Source organism: Pristis pectinata, chromosome 4 (genome assembly GCF_009764475.1).
Source record: "Pristis pectinata isolate sPriPec2 chromosome 4, sPriPec2.1.pri, whole genome shotgun sequence".
Lineage (NCBI taxonomy): Eukaryota > Metazoa > Chordata > Chondrichthyes > Rhinopristiformes > Pristidae > Pristis > Pristis pectinata.
The window spans coordinates 114836492-114856262 of NC_067408.1; the positions used below are offsets into that span (position 1 = coordinate 114836492).

The 19771-nt window shown below is 44.9% G+C and overlaps 1 protein-coding gene across 2 annotated transcripts in view; it reads left to right on the forward strand.

Annotated features, from left to right (window-relative positions):
• Positions 1 to 19771, forward strand: part of cxadr (CXADR Ig-like cell adhesion molecule) — a 115652-nt gene that overhangs the window by 50698 nt on the left and 45183 nt on the right. For both annotated transcript variants that reach the window (XM_052015278.1, XM_052015277.1), the window contains exons 2-3: positions 12713 to 12879; positions 16974 to 17178. In XM_052015278.1, coding sequence (XP_051871238.1) covers positions 12713 to 12879; positions 16974 to 17178 — 372 coding nt within the window. The remainder of the gene's footprint in view (positions 1 to 12712; positions 12880 to 16973; positions 17179 to 19771) is intronic.

Here is a 19771-nt window from a genome sequence, read left to right on the forward strand (position 1 = left end):
AGGCAAATGAGACGAGCTGAGATGGGAATCTTGGTCAGTATGGACCAGTTGGGCTGAAGGGCCTGTTTCTGTGCTGTATAACTCTATGACTGGTCGGAAAGCACTTTGAGAAAGGGAAGGTGCTAATATAAGTGTAAGTGTCTCTCTTCAAAGGATGCATTGGTTCCACCTCAACTATCCCCCAGCTACCTACATGAATTTTCCCCCAGCTTCTGGCAACAGGAAATGGATGCTCCCTTGTCCCTGGCTCCACACTGTCAAAACCCTTCGTCTTAAAAGTTAATGTCGACAGGAAAACTTTTCTCCCATTCTAAACAGAAGGACGGGCGCTTTTGGAGACCCACCTTCTTCTAGGGTAGTTAAGGAATGTATTGCTTTACAGCCAGGTTTGAGGTGGTGCCTCAAGAAAGCAGCATCCATCACTAAGGACCCTCACCACCCGGGACATGCCCTCTTCTCGTTACTGCCATTGGGGAGGAGGTACAGGAGCCTGAAGACCCACACTCAATGATTCAGAAACAGCTTCTTCCCCTCTGATCGATCCAGGAACCCATGGGCACTACCTCGTTATTCCTTTTCTTTTGAGCACTCTTTATTTATTTTGTAATTTATAGCGATTTTTACGTCTTTGCACTGTACTGCTGCTGCCAAACAACAAATTTCACATCCTATAAGTCAGTGATAGTAAACCTGATTTTGATTCTACTTTCAGCCACAGATTCTTGAACAGAAAGGGAGTTCTCAGTAGGAGGGAGCGTGCTGTACTGTACACTCCTTATTATGACACAAGGCCTTGGGGATGTAAATAATCGACGGTGGCTTTGTCAACTGAACAGTTCATTACCTTTGGACTCTTCTTCCCGTCTGATACAGGGTTTTGCTTGCAGTTTGCTGAATGCCGATACCAGTGCTATTGTTTCTGTGTCACCCTCCTTGATAACTAAAGTTTCAGCCTTGTCGTTAAGGTTTCGATGTGGGTTGGAAACTCCATCATAGTCTTTCAAAGTGCACCTCGATCAGCTGGTTGTTTCTAAGCAAAGGCTGAGGGTCCAATTGAGTGGTGCTTCTCGTTCAGGGAAAGTGAAAATTGTCTGCTGCTTGTGGCTCCTTGTGGGAGGTTGCCAAGGTCTGCAGATTGGCAGGAAGACCCTGGGGTTTTATAATGGAGCCATTGTGGCTCAGTGAGGTGCACCAGGCAGGGAGCTCTCCTTGAGCTGGTGATGAGGACAGCAGCTTGGAGCAGTGAAAAGCTTTTAGTTTGTATGCCATCCAGACAGATCATTCTGTACATGGAGGGGAAGTACAAAAGGAAAACAATAACAGAATGCAGAATATAGTGTTACACCTACGGAGAAAGTGCAGTGCAGGTGGACAAAGTGCAGGGGCCATGACGTGGTAAATTGTGTGGTGAGGAGTTCATCTTTATTGTATAGGCGGTCCATCCAGGAGCCTTATTACAGCGGGAGACTGACCTGGTGGTACCTGTTCTCTCTCCCCTTAGCCCTGCACATTTTTGGCTTTTGAGTAATGAGTTTCTCTTGGAATGCCATGGTCAATTTGCCTCCACTTCTACCCCAGCATTGTGTTCCAGACCATAACCATTTGGTATGTCATTTTTTTCCCCTGATGTTACTTTTGATTCTTTTGCCAATCACGTTTATTCTGTGTCCTCCAGTTCTGAATACTTGGGGGGTGATGGCAGGAGTTCTTGTTGGAATTTGGTTTATTATTGTCACTTGTACTGAGGTACAATGAAAAACTTGTCTTGCACGCTGTTCCTACAGGTCGATTCATTACACAGTGCATTGAAGTGGTACAAGGTAAAACAATAACAGAATGCAGAATAAAGTGTTACAGTTACAGAGAAAGTGCATTGCAGGTAGACAATAAGGTGCAAGATCATAACGAGGTAGGTTGTGAGGTCAAGAGTCCATCTCATCATATAAGAGAACCATTCAATAGTCTTATCACCGTGGGGTAGAAGCTGTCCTTGAGCCTGGTGGTACGTGCCCTCAGGCTTTTGTGTCTTCTGCCCAATGGGAAAGGGGAGAAGAGAAAATGTCCCGGGTGGGTGAGGTCTTTGATTATGTTGGCTGCTTTACCGAGGCAGCGAGAAGTATAGACAGAGTCCATGGAGGGGAGGCTGGTTTCTGTGATGTGCTGGGCTGTGTCCGCAACTCTGCGGTTACTTGCGGTCATGGGCAGAGCAGTTGCCATACCAAGCTGTGATGCATTTGGATAGGTGATGGGAAGTTTAGGACATCTGTGCAAGAGAAAGAACAATGCCATTGTGCAGAATAGCAAATGAGGACTGACAACCAATGTTAGAATGGGACAGAACATACAATGTAGTGTCAAAGAGTAATACAGCATGGAAACAGGACCTTTGGCCCAACTCGTCCATGCCAACCCAAGGTGCCCACCTAAGCAAGCCCCATTTGCTTGTGTTTGGCTCATATCCCTCTAAACTTTTCCTATCCATGTATAAGTGTTGGGACGTTATGTTGCAGTTGTATAAGTCATTTGTGAGGCCGCACTTGGAGTACTGTGTACAGTTTTGGTCACCCTGTTATAGGAAGGACATGGTTAAACTGGAAAGAGTGCGGAAAATATTTACGAGGATGTTGCCAAGACTAGAGAGCCTGAGCTATGGGGAGAGGTTGGCCAAGCTAGGTCTTTATTCCTTGGAATGTAGGAGAATGAGGGGCGACCTTATAGAGATGTTTAAAATTATGAGAGGCAATAGAGAAGGTGGACGGTAACAGTCTTTTCCACAGGGTAGGGGAGTCCAAAGGTAAGGGTCATAGGTTTAGGGTAAGAGGGGAAAGATTTAAAAGGGACCTGAGGGGCAACTTTTTCATGCAGAGGGTGGCGGGTATATGGAACGAGAAAGTGGGTGAGGCAGGTACAACAGTATCATTTCAGAAGCACTCGGATAGGTACATGGAGGGCCAGGGCTTGGAGGGATATGGGCCGAACGCAGGAAATTGGGACTAGCTGGGTGGGCACTGTAGTCTGCATGGACTCGTAGGCCGAAGGGCCTGTATCTGTTCCGTATTGCTGTATAACTCGACCTATCCAAATGTCTATTAAATGTCAGTGTTTTACCTGCCTCACCTACTTCCTCTGGCAGTTCGTTGCATATACTTACCACCCTCTGCGTGATGAAGTTGCCTCCAGGTCCCCTTAAATCTTTCCCCTTTCACTCTAAACCTATGCCCTTGAGTTTTTGGTTCCCTTTCTCTGGGAAAAAGACCGGGCATTCACCCTCTGATTTTATACACCTTGATCAGGTCACCCCTCAGTCTCCCACGCTCCAAGGAATAAAATCCTGGCCTGCCCAACCTCTCCATATCACTCCGGCCCTCGAGTCCTGGCAACATTCTCAAAGATCTTCTTTGCACTTTTTCCAACTTAGTGACGTCTGTGTGTTACGTATGTTGACCTGAAGTTTTAACCTTCTCCATGGATTCTGCCTGACCTATTGAGTGTTTCCAGCATTTTCTGTCTCTGTTCCAGATTTCCACCATCTGCAATTTTTTATTTTCAGGTTATGGAGGGAAGCTGTTCCCATTAGCGGTTAGTTCAAGGACTAGGGAATGCCGTTTAAAGTAAAGGGGCAAAGTTGCAAGGTAGAACGTAGAACAGTGCAGCACAGGAGAGGCCCTTCAGCCCACAATGTTGTGCCGAACTAATTAAACTAGTAATTAAATGCCTAATTAAACTAATCCCTTCTACGGCCTACAACGGTGGTATCATCTACAAACTTGTAGATGGAGTTAGAGCAGAATCTGGCCACACAGTCATGAGTGTATAGGGAGTAGAGTAGAGGGCTGAGGATACAGCCTCCACCACCCCTGGCAGTGCATTCCAGGCACCCACCACTTTTGTGTGTAAAAAGCTTGCCCTGACCATCTCCTTTGAACTTACCTCCTCTCACCTTAATCCATGCCTTCTAGTATTAGATATTTTGACCCTGGGAAAAAGTTACCAGCTGTCTACCCTATCTATGCCTCTCATAACTATATCAGGTCTCCCCTCAGCCTCTGCCGCTCCAGAGAAAACAACCCAAGTTTGTCCACACCTCTCATAGCACAATCCCTATAATCCAGGCAGTATCCTGGTGAACCTCTTCTGCACCCTCTGCAAAACCTCCACATCCTTCCTATAATGGGGTGACCGGAATTGATTGCGACACTCCAGATGTGGCCTTGATGGCCTCCAGGTGTGAGAAAAACCTTTTATACACACAGTGCAGTGATGATCTTGAACTCGCTGTCTATGGGGGAAGTTACACCAGAATTATAGAGTCTTTCAAAAGGCAGTTGGAATGGGAAACTAATCAGCAGCTCTGTGGTGTGTGGGAGTGAAACCGAGTGGATTGCTTTACTGGAATCCAACATGTACTTGTTGGGTAAATATAGGCATCACATGTTGTGATGATTCCATGATTCTAAAACTGGACACGCCAAATGAAGCACAGGTTTCCAGAGGAGGTCAAAATAAGAGGCCAGTAATTTCATCTATTTGCATTGCACAGGCGTGTTACAACAGAATTACCATGAAATCATCTTAAATATATTTTTTGCATGTGTTGTGTGTTCAGTGCTATCCGATTTGAGGATGTGTGAATTTGTCTATCTGACTGTTTTCTCTGTGTGTGTGTCTCTCTCTCTCTCTCCTCTATCGTTACTCTCTCTCTATCTCCCTCTTTCACTCTGTCTCTATCTCTCTATCCTCTCTGTCCTCTTTTTTTCTCTCTCTCTCTCTGTTTCTGTCTGTCTCTCTTTCTATCCCCCCTTCTCTCTCTCTCTCTCTCTCTCCCTCTCTCTCTCTCTCTCTTCCCTCCCCCCTCCCCCCCCCCACTCCTCTGCCAGCAGGTTATTTTTCGGGAAACCATTGTCAAGACTTTATTTTTATCAGGAACTGATGTTGAATTCCTATCCTCTTGTACCCTAACTCTGCCACCAAAGCCCACTGAGCATTGTCCTCTGTACAATCCCATCTGTCCTCTCAGTGGATGTAACACCCCTGGAGCACCATTTCAAGGAAGCAGGCTGTTCTGCCCCGCTGTTATCTATCACACTCCAGATAATTGAAAACAAGGGCATCAGGTTCTCAGCACAGTGTAAGAACTAGATCCAGATTGTTCTGTAGGCCGTCATTTCCATGTAAGAGAAATCTTGTCAGAGGGCAATTGAGACAGAGCAGACATATATCAAAAAGGGAGCGGCTTACTTACCAGACAGCATACAGACTATTTGGCTGTTGAAACTATTTGGATGCAAACAGAATGTACTGGGCTGTGAAGCAATCTGCAGTCAAAAGGATCACAGTGTAAGTGCATGTACACACACATGCACACACACAGACAGAGAAAACAGCATGTTGCATAAAAATGTATGTCAATCACAATACTGACCATTCTTTGAAAGGACCTAAAAGGCAAAAAGTTACCCAAACCTGTATCTCACAATTCCAGCATGGTTCTCTCTAAATGCCCTCGTTCAGCACCATCTGTTTCTGAACCTCCATTCAGATCAGCAGTGATAAATTAGACGGTGCCAAAAGTACCAACCTGGACAACCTTGGTCTCCACCCTATCACAGACATTTCCTCTGCTCTCTTCACCCTCCCCCTCCCTGCAACTTAAAGCATGCCTGCTTTCTAATTTTACTAGTTCTGATAAAGAGCCATTGACCTGAAACATTAAACCTGTTACGTTCTGCACAGATGCTGCCTGACCTGTTGGGTAACTCCAGCATTTCCAAAAGCACATCACTGGGTGCAATCGAACAACAAAAAGACACAGCTGCTGAAAATCTGAAATGAAAACAGAAAATGCTGGAATTAGCCTGTGGGTCATTTGACGTAGATTGAGCAGGTTCGCCTTAGGTTAACTCCACTTCAGCAGGAAGCTTATTGGAGGTGAGATGTAGTAAGATCATTGTTAACGATCCAGCAATCTCTTCCCATAGTAACCTGGGGTATATCCTGTCCGATCCCGGGGAGTTATCTATCCTAATGCTTTTTAATAGCTCCAATACTGCTTCTTTCTTTACCTCGATATGCTCCAACACATTTGCCTGTTCTATGCTAACCTCACATTCGTCTAAGTCCCTCTCCCTGGGGAACACTGAAGCAAAATATTCATTTAGGACCTCCTCTACGTCCTTCGCCTCCAGACACACTTTCCTCCCTTATCCCTGAGTGGTCCTATCCTCACTCTAGTCATCCTGTTGTTCCTCACATAGAACACCTTAGGGTTTTCCTTAACCCTACTTGCCAAGGCCTTCTCATGTCCCCTTCTAGCTCTCCCAAGTCCCTTCTTAAGCTCATCCTGGCTACCTTATAACTCTCAAGAGCCCTATAGAACCATAGAACATTACAGTACAGAAAACAGGCCATTCGGCCCTTCTAGTCTGGGCCAAAACTTTATTCTGCTAGTCCCATTGACCTGCACCCAGTCCATAACCCTCCAGACCTCTCCCATCCACGTATCTATCCAATTTATTCTTAAAACTTAAGAGTGAGCCCGCATTTACCACGTCAGGTGGCAGCTCGTTCCACACTCCCACCACTCTCAGAGTGAAGAAGTTCCCCCTAATGTTCCCCTTAAACCTTTCTCCTTTCACCCTAAAGCCATGTCCTCTGGTACTTATCTCTCCTAATCTAGGTGGAAAGAGCCCACTCGCATTTACTCTGTCTATACCCCTCATAATTTTGTAAACCTCTATCAAATCTCCCCTCATTCTTCTGCGCTCCAAGGAATAAAGTCCTAACCTGTTCAATCTTTCCCTGTAACTCAACTCCCTGTAACTGTAACTATCTGAGTTTTGTTCCTAAATATGCTTCCTTCTTCCTCTTCACTAAACCTTCCACCTCCCCTGTTAATCTTGTTTCCTTTACTCTGCCATCCTTTCCTTGTCTCAGTGGGACAAACCTATCTAGAACCCCATGCAAGTGGTGTCTGAACAACCTCCACTTTTCTGTGGTGCATTTACCAGAGAACATCTGTTCCCAGTTTACACTCCGAAGTTCTTGCCTAATACCATCGTAATTTGTCCTCCCCCAGTTAATTACTTTCCCATAATGTCTGCTCCTATCTTTGTCCATGGCTGTGCTAAAGGTCAGGCAATTGTGGTCACTATCCCCGAAATGCTTGCCCACTGAGAGGTCTGTCACCTGACCAGATTCATTGCCTAATACTAGATCTCATCATGGCCTTTCCTCTAGTCAGCCTGTCTACATACTGTGTCAGGAATCCTTCCTCTACACAACTATCAAATTCTGCCCCATTTAAACCTTTGGATTGAGGGAGTGCCAATCAATATTTGGGAAGTTGAAGTCACCCATGACAACAACCCTGTTATTTTTGCACCTTTCCAAAATCTGCCGACTTATCTCCTCCTCAATGTCCCAATGGCTATTTGGGGGCCTGTAGAATACTTTCAATAAAGTGGTTGCTCCCTTCCTGTTTCTGACTTCCACCCACACTGACTCAATAGACAATCCTTCTCTGATGTCCTCTCTTCCTACAGCTGTGATACTATCCCTGATTAGCAACGTTACCACCCCCCACTCCTTCTACTCCCTTCTTTATCCCTTTTGAATTACCTAAACCCTGGAACCTCAAGTAGCCACTCCTGCCCTTGCGACAGCCAAGTCTCTGCAATGGCCACAGTTATTCTGTGTACTGACAGGAATGATGCCCATCTAATCCGCCAATCTTCCTACCCATACTCGCCTTGCCCTTCCTGTGCCTCTTTTGTTGTGTGCATTCTGCCTCCAAGTTTGAGACAGGGTTGTACAGAGACGTGAGCAAGTGTTTTACCTCAACTGTGCAATTTGAGGAACCAAATTGTGGCATGTGCCAGGGGCAAGTTTGTCTTATAACCCAGGTGGTGCAACGTTAATGATTCTTTCATCAACGGGTTCACACTTAGAAGCTCTTGGACTGACTGCCTGTGAGGATGATGAGGTTGTCTGGTCCCCTCTCTCAGTTGTCAATATGGACCCTTTGGATTGGCCGTTTCCATCTCCCTTACTTTTGACGCGGAGCACATGTTGACTGTGTTCTCAATGTCTTGGCCCAATCCAATCACAGGCCACCAACTACATCTGCAGCATGCCCAGATGTTGGGTATTCAGCTGCCTGAAGATTTGCCTCAAGTACTTTGGGAATAATTGCATGGTGTCCCCATTTGCACACTTCTGGTTTGTAGACTTCTCTAGAGGAAAGGTCAAATGTCATCACTCAGACCTACATTTGACTTCTTCCAACATTAGGCAGTGTTAGTGCAGCTGCCAGCGAGGCGGGTTCAATACTGACCTCAGGTGCTGTCTGTGTGGAGTTTGCAGGTTCTCTTTGTGGCTGCGTGGGTTCCCCCAGGTGCTCTGGTTTCCTCCCACATCACGTGTGGGTTGGGAAATTAATTGGCCACTGCGACTTGCCCCCACTGTGCAGGTGAGTGGTAGAATCCTGTGGCGAGTTGATGGGAATGTGGAATCAGAATCAGGTTTATTATCACTGACTTATATGAGGTGAACTTTGTTGTTTTCTGGTAGTACAGTGCATAAAAATTACTATAAATTATAAAAATAAATAAATTGTGCAAGGAAGAAGGAATAACAAGGTAGTGTTCATGGGTTCATGGACCATTCAGAAACCTGATCGTGGAGGGGAAGAAGCTGCTCCTGATCGTTGAGTATGGGTCTTCAGGTCCCTGTACCTCCGTACCTCCTCCCTGATGGCAGTAACATGAAGAGGGCATACCCTGGGTGGTGAGGGTCCTTAGTGATGGATGCCACCTTCTTGATGCATCACCTCTTGAAGGTGTCCTCGATGGTGGGGAGGGTTGTGCCCGTGATGGAGCTGACTGAGTCTACAACCCTGTGCAACCTCTTGTGATCCTGTGCATTGGAGCCTCCGTACCAGTCAGTGATGCAACCAGTCAGGATGCTCTCTGCCGTACATCCATAGAAATTTGTAAGAGTCTTTAGTAACATACAGAATCTCCTCAAACTCCGAACAAAGTGGAGCCACTGGTGTGCCTTCTTCGTGATTGCTTTGTGATTCTTCATGATTACGTGGGGAGAATATTAAAATGGGATTAGTGCAGGATTGGTGTCAATGAATGCTTGTTGGTCAGCACAGACGGTAGACTGAAGAGCCTGTTACCATGCTGTATGACTCCAGGATTATATTTGTACATGTGCTTTAAAATGTTCTGTGAATGGCTTCAATTAAGTCTAGAAGTTGTTGACATTTTCCTGAACTATAAAACTCTTATTGCCCTATACATATGGAAGGAAGTCTTGAGTGAGCATCTACCATGTTGTTTCCTTTGACCTTTGACGTTTACTTGCATGTTTTCAAGGCAACAAGACAACAAAACAGGTCACCCTTGTATCTTAGAATCTGCCACGTCAGAGGTGGCTGATCTCTGCCCCAAGATGTTCAGCAAAGGTTTATGATCAGCCACAATGTAAACGGTTGTTTCAGGAGATGCACACAGAACCCAGTGACCCCAAAGATTACCTTCCAAGCCTTTTCATTGACTTGCTCATCATCCGCTTCACTCTTGATCAGTGCGTGTCAAGTGTGTGCAATTGGTCACTCCTGACTGGTGTTGTAACATGAGGTGAAGACTATCCCCAACACCAGCAGTCAGGGAATTGCATGCTGACTTTAATTGTGTTGGTTTCAATTCACTAATTTATTTTAAAAGATCCATACTGTTGATCAGAGAACAGTTGTGTTTCAGTTTTGAGCTCTGCACAGTAGCAACTAGCAATTTCCAGGCAACCAATATTTCCCAGTGAGCACTTCTGTTGGGACAGAAGGCGATTGACAGCTGGCTTGCCATGGAGTGACACGTACTAAGCATAACCTTGGAAAAGATTTAACACTTGGTCAAGGAATCAACTCCTAGATTCAGAGGAAAAATCATGTTTATCAATGCAAAGAATTCTACTAGCACAACTGTTTGTTATTCCTTGCAGGGGATCACAGGGATAGAATATTTTGCTCTTTTGGTTTTGGTTATGTTAAGGATTTTTTTAAAATAATATTTGCTAAAATAAACTATTTACAATAATTTTAAAAATCCTTCACTGAAGTTGTGTGCCAGCTTCTACATGAAGCACAACCAAAGTGAAATTGTAATTCCAAATACAGACCAGTTTATTATCTGGTTCAGCCTGTGCTTGGTCATTTTCACCACCATCTCATCCCTACAATGATCTTGAAGCCAAGTCCCTCAATCTTCAAGAATAAGTCTTACATAAATTTCACATGGTTGACATTTATTGTCGGTTTTATTGCTGGTAAAATAAATCTTCCAGGAAGACCTTGGGGGATGTTTCCTTGTATTTTATAGGTTAAAACTGAAACATTCAAACCATAAAGAATCATAACTCAATCCTTACACTTGCTGTTGGAGATATTGGGACTAATTGGATAGTTTCACCTAAGAGAAGGCCAATTGACAACAAATTTCACGTCATTTAAGTCAGTGATAATCTGATTCTGATTCTGAAATGTCCTACTGTGTTGTCCAGCTGTGACTAGTTAATGAGAAGAATTTTTCCAATTTTGCTTAGGGATGCAATTCTTTTGTAATTCCTTCTCTATGCTCTTTTGGGATCTGGACAGCAGCTGATGGGTTGGAACCTAGAGGAATCTTGCTTTCCACCCAAGTGTGGAAAAATCTGTCCTATAGTATGTCTCTGCATTGTTCTCTTTGGCTTTCTCCACTCTCCTCCTCTTTACTATCCTTTCTCAGGGAAACACCTACATACAGAGGCATAATGAAAAGTTGGAACTCTTTACGCAGATGGGAATTGATGGGAGATTATTTTATTTTAAATATAAGAGAAAACCTCATGACTTGAAGAGAGAGAACGGGATTGGTCAATTTTGTTTAATGTAATGGCTCATATAAAATACATGGATCCATTTTACTTGGTGTAGTGCCAGGCACAGTAGAAATACTTTTTGATGGTGCTTGCGAAGTATTACAAACATAAAACTATTCCCTTCTCATGAAATTTGTTGTGTGTTTGATTTGGATCCATTTTACTTGGTGTAGTGCCAGGCACAGTAGAAATACTTTTTGATGGTGCTTGGGAAGTGTTACAAACATAAGACTATTCCCTTCTCATGAAATTTGTTGTGTGTTTGATTTGCGAAGTAAACCAGCCTATGTTTAACGATTTTATTTCAAATTATAGGCATACATACCCAGGGTATACATGCCAGAACAGCAGCACAGTTGATTACAAACATGACAAACATTACTTAACAAAAAATTAAAATAACATAATTATAACTTACATGACAAAATAAAAATAACAACTTCAGTGCAAGATTGAGAGAGTGAAAATGAAATATAGTCCGAGCAGATTGTTTGTTGCTCCAGATTCCAGCATCTGTAGTCTCTGGTGTCTCCAAATGAGGGTCGGGCTTTCACAATGAATGATAGAGCCCTGGGGAGTGTTGTAGAACAGAAGGACCTAGGAGTGAAAGTACATGTTTCCCTGAAAGTGACTTTGCAGTTAGACAGGGTGGTGAAGAAGGCTTTTGGCACACTGGCCTTCATCAGTCAGGGCTTTGAGCATCCCTGTTAGAAGTTGGGATGTTATTTTGCAGTTGTACAAGACATTGGTGAGGCTGCATTTGGGATATTGTGTTTGGTTTTGCTATAGGAAAGATGCCATTAAACTGGAAAGGGTGCAAAGGATGCTGGGACTCGAGGGACTGAATTATGGAGAGAGGTTGAGCAGATTGGGACTTTATTCACTGGAGCATAGGAGAATGAGGGGAGATCTTATAGAGGTGTATAAAATTATGAGGGGCATAGACGGGTTGAATGTGCATAGTCTTTTTCCAGGGTTGGGGAATCAAGAACTGGAGGGCACAGGTTTAAGGTGAGAGAAGAGAGACTTAGGAACCTGAGGTGCAACTTTTTCACCCAGAGGGTGGTCCATATATGGAGCAAGCTGCCAGAGGAAGTGGTTGAGTCAGGTACATTAACAACATTTAAAAGGTACTCAGACAGGTACGTGGATAGGAAAGGCTTAGCAAGATACGGGCCAAACACAGGCAAATGCGACTTGCTTAGAATGGAATCTTGGTCGGCATGGACCAGTTGGGCCGAATGGCCTTTTTCTGTGCTCTATGACTATATGACTCTGAGGTAGTGTCAGGGTTTTTCAGGTCGGTTCAATACCTGAGGGCAGTGGGGAAGAAACTGTTGTTGAACCTTGAGGTGTGGGTCTTCAGGCTTCTGTACCTCCAGCATTGAGAAGAGGGCACGGCCCGGATGATGGGGTCTCTGATGATGGATGTCGTCTTCCTGAGACATCGCCTCTTGTAGGTGTCCGCGGTGGTGGAGGGAGCTGTACCCATGATGGAACTGGCTGAGTCCACCACTCTCCATAGCCTCCTGTGTTCCTGTGTACTGGAGTTTCCATACCAGGCTGGGAGTCCTCATTGTGCATTTTTGCCCTCTGCATTTGACTGTGTGTCCCCATGGCTAAAGAGTTTACTTGTAATCTGATCTCACAGTGTGGATATGTGCCTGCTGTGCTCTGTGTTAACATATGGGGAAATAAAAATTAAATAACCTTGTGGTTAATTGCAGGAGTTCTCATCACACAGCTCAATGTCCATCTCCCTGAATACTCTATCCTTGTTCTGGTCCTACAGGATGGACACAGTGCTTGCAGATCCTCCCTGGTCCAACACCCGAAGAGAAAGCTGTTGGCGACAGTGTGAGGTTGGACTGCCGGTTCACAGTGGACAAGAATGATATTGGTCCATTGGACATCGAGTGGTCGAGGACACCCCCTGATCCAACATCTTCCCCGATTATTGTACGTATCAAGCATGCTGTTTAACCAAGGTGATGAAATAATTGGCTGCTTATCTTCAGGTGATGTGTTGGTCTAGTGACTCACAAGTTTAATTTTAATCGACTGTCTTGAGTTACTTATTTACACACTCCAACAGTGGTCCATTGTGCTTCTGTAAATCATGCCCACTGACCTTGGCTGTGTGCCCATGGTTTTCTTAATCTCCTCCATTTCTTTGCTCTTGCTTTCTCTCCCGTGCTTTCTTGCTTCCTCCCTCCGCCAACTTTTCCTTCTTTCTATGCTTCCCATCCTACCCCCTTCCCTCCATATCTTTGTTCTGCATCTTCTCCCCACATCTTTCCGACCCCCTTCACCTCTCTCAGAATCCCCCTCCACCCCACCCGCTTTCTTCAGGCCCTTCCTTCAAGGCTAACGTCGAAGGACTGCCTATAACTGAGAATAAATAGTCATTCAGCACAGTAACAGGCCCTTCAGCCCATCATGTCAATGCTGACCTTTTTGTCCATCTACACTAATCTCATGTGCCTGCATTAGATCTGTATCCTTCTACGCTTTGCCTATTTAAATGTGCAAATGTGCCTTAAACTGAGTAATTGGATCTGATTCCATCACGTCCACTGACAGCACATTCCAGATAACAACCATTCCATGTGTAAAAAAAACTTACCCCTCAGATCCCTCAGAAAACTCCGACCTCAACCTCTCGCTTTGGATACCACTACCAGGGGAGAAAGGATTTTGACTATCTATGCTATCCATGCCTCTATTATCTTGTACGCTTGTATCAGGTCACCTCTCAGTCTCCTTCGTTCCAGGGAAAACAAGCCCAGCCTGCCCAATCTCTCCCTGTAAACAAAAGTCCTCCAATCCTGGCTGGTGAATCTCCTCTGCAATTCCTGAAAAACAACTACATCCTTCCTATAGAGTGGCGACCAGAACTGCACACAATACTCTCAAGTGTGGTCTAACTAATGTGTTGTAGAGTTGGTATTGGTATTGGTTTATTATTGTCACTTGTAATGAGGTGCAGTGAAAAACTTGTCGCATACTGATGGTACAGGTCAATTCATTACACAGTGCATTGAGGTAGTACAGGGTAAAAACAATAACAGAATACAGAGTAAAGTGTCACAGCTACAGGGAAGTGCATTGCAGGTAGACAATAAGGTGCAAGGTCATAACAAGGTAGATTGTGAGGTCAAGACGCCATCTCATCGTATAAGGGAACCGTTCAATAGTCTTATCACAGTGGGATAGAAGCTGTCCCTGAGCCTGGTGGTACGTGCCCTCAGGCTCCTGTATCTTCTGCCTGATGGGAGAGGAGAGAAGAGAAAATGACCTGGGTGGGTAGGGTCTTTAGTTATGCTGGCTGCTTCACCAAGGCAGCAAGAGGTATAGACAGAGTCCATGGAGGGGAGGCTGGTTTCTGTGATGTGCTGGGCTGTGTCCACAACTGTCTGCAGTTTCTTGTGGTTCCAGGCAGAGCAGTTGCCATACCAAGCCGTGATGCATCCAGATAGGATGTTTTCTCTGGTGCATTGATAAAAGTTGGTGAGTGTCAAAGGGGACATGCCAAATCTCTTTAGCCTCCTGAGGAAGTAGAGGCGCTGGTGAGCTTTCTTGGCCATGGCGCTTACGTGGTTAGACCAAGACAGGCTATTGGTGATGTTCACTCCAAGGAACTTGAAGCTCTCAACCCTCTCGACCTCAGCGCCATTGATGTAGACAGGTGCATGTACACCACCCCCTTTCCTGAAGTTAATGACCAACTCTTTTGTTTTGTTGACATTGAGGGAAAGGTTGTTGTCATGACACCATGTCACTAAGCTCTCTATCTCCTTCCTGTACTCTGACTCATTGTTATTTGAGATACAGCCCACTACGGTGGTATCATCTGCAAACTTGTAGATGGAGTTAGAACAGAATCTGGCCATGCAGTCATGAATATATAGGGAGTAGAGTAGAGGGCTGAGGACGCAGCCTTGTGGGGCACCAGTGTTGAGAATAATCGTGCTGGAGGTATTGCTGCCTATCCTCAGTGATTGTGGTCTGTTGGTCAGGAACTCAAGGATCCAGTTGCAGATGGAGGTGTTGAGTCCCAGGTCTTGGAGTTTGGTGATGAGTTTGCTTGGAATTATAGTATTGAAGGCAGAGCTGTCATCAATAAACAATAGTCTAACATAGGTGTCTTTACTGTCCAGATGCTCCAGAGATGAGTGTAGGGCCAGGGAGGTGACATCCACTGTAGACCTGTTTCAGTGATAGGCGAATTGCAGTGGGTCGAGGTTGTCTGGGAGGCTGGAGTTGATGCGTGCCATGACCAGCCTCTCGAAGCACTTCATGATGGTGGTAGTCATTTGGGGATGTTACATTGTTTTTCTTAGGTACCGGGATGATGGTGGTCTTCTTAAAACAGGTGGGAACCTCAGATTGAAGCAGGGAGAGGTTAAATATGTCTGTAAATACCCCCACCAGCTGATCAGCACAAGATCTGAGCACTCGGTCAGGGACATCACCCGGGCCAGATGCTTTCCTCGGGTTCACTCTCCAGAAGACTGATCTTATGTCCTCGATGGTGACCATGGGTTCAGTTGCATTGGAGGCTGTCAGGGTGGGTGGTGACAAACCAATCCCCTTCTGTTCAAAACAGCATAACAACCTAACTCTTACCTTCTGTGTCCCGACTTATGAAGGCAAGCATGATGTGTGCATCCTCCACCACCCTATCTGACTATGTTGCCACAAATATCACTGTCTGTTTTGGTAGAAAGTCCTTCTATCTAGGTCAAGGCTGGAAAGCTAGTCTGGGGTGCCTTGTGAAGACTATCTTTGAGTCACACAGCACAATAACAGGCCCCTTGGCCCACTGAATTCACACTGAATATCAAGCACCCATTGTATGCTAATGTCATACTAGTCTCTTTCTATTCTCACCATATTCCCATCAACCTCTCCCAGATTCTACCATTAACCTACACACCACAGGCAAGTTACAATAGCTGATTAACCTACCAATCCACTCAGCTTTGGGTGAAAACCAAAATTGGAGCACCTGGGGGAAACCCATGCAGTCGCAGTGGGAACGTGCAAACTCCACGCAGACAACACCAGAGGTCAGATTTGAACCTGGGTCACTGGAGCTGTGAGGCAGCAGCTTTACAAGCTGTGTCGCTGTGCTGCTAGTAGATCAAATGCACTCAGTCTTTTTCCCTAGGTTGGGGAATCAAGAACTAGAGGGCATAGGTTTAAGGCAAGGGGGTAAAATTTAATAGGAACTTGAGGGGCAACATTTTCACACAGAGGGTGGTCAGTATATGGAACAAGCTGCCAGAGGAAGTGGTTGAGGCAGGTACATTAACAGTATTTGAAAGGCACTTGGTCAGGTACATGGATAGGAAAGGTTTCGAGAAATATGGGACAAACACGGGCAAATTGGAGTAGCTTGGATGGGCATCTTGGTCGGCATGAACTAGTTGGGCCGTAGGGCCTGTTTCTATGCTGTATGATTCTATGATTCTATGAAATTGAAAATCAGAATCTTTCCCCCAGGTAGAAATGTCAAACACCAGAGGACATGCTTTTAAGGTTGCGCAGGGGGGTGGGGGGGTAGTTTAAAGGCGACATGAGGGGGAAGTTTTTACACAGAGTGGTAGGTGCCTGGAGTGGGTTACCAGGGGTAGTAGTGGAAGCAGGCAGCTTGGTGGAGTTTAAGAGTCTTTTAGATAGACACATGAATATGAAGGGAGGGGAGGGATATGGATGATGAACAGGAGAGAGATATTTAGTTTCAATTGGCATCAAGATCGGCACAACATTGTGGGCCGAATGGCCTGTCCAAAGCTGTACTGTTCTATGTTCTGAATTAAATGACAGAACAGACTCAAAGTCATTTTTCTATTAACTGGAGCTGTGAGGCAGCAGCTGCATCAATCTGCAATCCTCGTAGCTAATGTGGCTACCATTACAGATCCAACCTTTTTAATTCCCAAACTATCCAATTACAAATAATAGCATTTGAACTTGTGGTTCCAGGATTTTGGATTTTTTTGTTAGCAACTTAACCTTTCTGCTCCTGTACCCATTTGTTGCATTAGATCATTGACTATTCAGGGGACAGGACCTATGAAACCCGTGTTGAAGATATGAAAGGCCGCTTACACTTCAGCTCACCGGATCCCAAGAACGGCGATGCTTCCATCAACATCACACGGCTGAAGTCCAGCGATTCCGGCATGTACCACTGCAAAGTGAAGAAGTCTCCTGGTTCAAAGACCAAACCAATGAAGCTGGAAGTTTCAAGTAAGGAAGCCGCCTTTCGGCGCTGCTGTGTTGTTGAGCTGTGTGTCCGTTGTTATCTATAGCTGGTCGGAACAGCACTTAAAAAATGAGAATCAGAGATACAGGATGGTTCAAAAGGAGCAGGAGAGATGATGAGATTGCGGAAGATGACAATATCCATGAGATGATAAGAGGTTTATGTGGGAGGAGTGATGGATATGGGCATCAGATTTGGATAATGACCAGCAAATGTGCAGAATTAGGGAATGAACATAGAACACTACAGCACAGTACAGCACAGTACATGTTGTGCCAACACTTTATCCTGCTCTATCTAACCCTTCCCTCCTACATAGCTCCCCATTTCTCTATAATTCATGTGGCTATCTAAGAGTCTCTTAAATGTCCCTAATGTATCTGCTCCTACAACCTCTGCAGGCAGTGCGTTCCACGCACTCACCACTCTCTGTGTAAAAAATCTTAGCCCCGACATCCCCCTTATACCTTCCTCCATTCACCTTAAAATTATGCCCCCTCGTGTTAGCCATTGTCGCACTGGGAAAAAGTCTCTGACTGTCCACTCAATCTATGCCTCTTATCATCTTGTACACCTCTATCAAGTCAATAAGGGTGGGAGGTGAGGCGAGATTAAATTCTAAGAGTGCAGGGTAGAAAGGAAATTTTAATGACTCTACCATTGGCACCTGTGCCTTTGTTGATCAAGGTCCTACTCCCTGGAACTCTCTCCTCCCTTCATTTATGATCCTACACCTTTAAACCTATACCATCAACCAAGCTTTTGATCATTGGCCCTACTCTCCTAGTGTGGCTTGAGTCTTATAGTCCATTTCTATGAATAACTTTGGCATAGCTTACTAGGTTAAAAACAGAATATCGATCCAAGATGCTGTGATAAAAAGATGTGACTACAATAGATAATGGTAGCATGCTGGGTTAAGTATCCTGAGGCCTAATTTGTTGATCTGGAGAGGTGAGTTCTAAGTAGTTAGTAGTTGGGGAATTTAATTTTTAGTGATTAAATCAACCTGTAATAAAAGCTGGCATTGCTGATTGTAATCATACATTTACTGAAAAATTGTTTTGAAAAATCAATCTGTCCAATCCAGCATCCCTGCCTGGTCCACTTGTCACTTCTTGTCCACCAACATAGTTGACTGGCAGCATGGTAGTGTAGTGGTTAGCATAACGCGATTACAACACCAGCAACCCCGGTTCACTTCCCACCGCTGTCTGTAAGGAGTTTGTACGTCCTCCCCATGTCTGCGTGGGTTTCCTCCAGGTGCTCCGGTTTCCTCCCACATTCCAAAGACGTACAGGTTAGGAGCTGTGGGCATGCTACGTTGGCTCCGGAAGAGTGGCGACACTTGCGGGCTGCACCCAGCACATTCTCAGTAACACAAAAAAATGCATTTCACTGTGTGTTTCGATGTACATGTGACTAATAAATATCTTATCTTCGCTGGCCTCTGAAATAACTCAGCAACCGCTGATTTCAGGGCAATTACGGATGGACAATTAATGCCAGCTTTTGCCAACCACCCCTCTCACAGAGAGTGGTGAATCTCTGGAATTCTCTCTGCTGGAGGGTTGTGGAGGCCGGATCATGGAGGAGATTTGAAGAGGAAGTAGATATATCTTCGAATGATCAGGGATTTGGTGGCTATGGGAAACTGGCCTGGGACAGATCAGCCGTGATCGTTGGTGAGGCTGCATTTGGAATGCTGTGTTCAGTATTGGTCACCCTGCTATAGGGAAGATGCCATTAGACAGGGTAACTGCACACAGTCTTTTTTCCAGGGATGGTGAATCAAGAACTAGAGGGCAAAGGTTTAGGGTGAGAGGGGAAAGATTTAACAGGGACTTGAGAGGCAACTCAGGTTGAGAAATTTTTTTTTCCCATGAGTTTGTCAGGATTTTGAATGCACTGTTTGATACGGTGAGTGGATTTGGATTCAGTAGTATGGAATTAGACTCCTTCTGAGGGATTAAACAGTTGTGTGAGATAGATAGAGGTCAAGATAGTTCTCCTTCAACCAGGGAAGGATAAGAGATTTGAAAGTAGTGTTCAAAACATTGAAGGGTACATTCAGAATGGAAATGAAACTGTTTCTACAGTTTAATTTATCAAAAACCAGAGGACATAAAGTTGACAAGAAAAGGACAGAAAAAGAAACTTTTTTTACTTTGCATGGTTAGGATTCGGAATGATTGGTTTGGACTTAGTGGTTGAGAATGAAGGAATGAGGGATTTGGACAGTGAGCAGAGGAGTGGGGCTGATTGTGACCACCTCCTGTGCATTATTCCATGGTGACATTGTCCTTGAACTGACTACCAGCCCACACTCAATGTGGCTTTACGTATGTGGGGGTCATACACTTCCAAACCTGTGATGTGTACCATTAAACATACACTTCCAGCTGGGCGTGAACCTATATTTTATACAGAGTTCATTGCTTTTATTATCAACCTTGTAGGACCCAATATCTTCATAGGAAGTAACAGCAGAATTTACACTGAGAATCCAGCTCACACAATCAGCCTCTCGATCACTGCTGGGTTTCCTAATCGCCAGGAAATTAGAAAGGTCGCTGT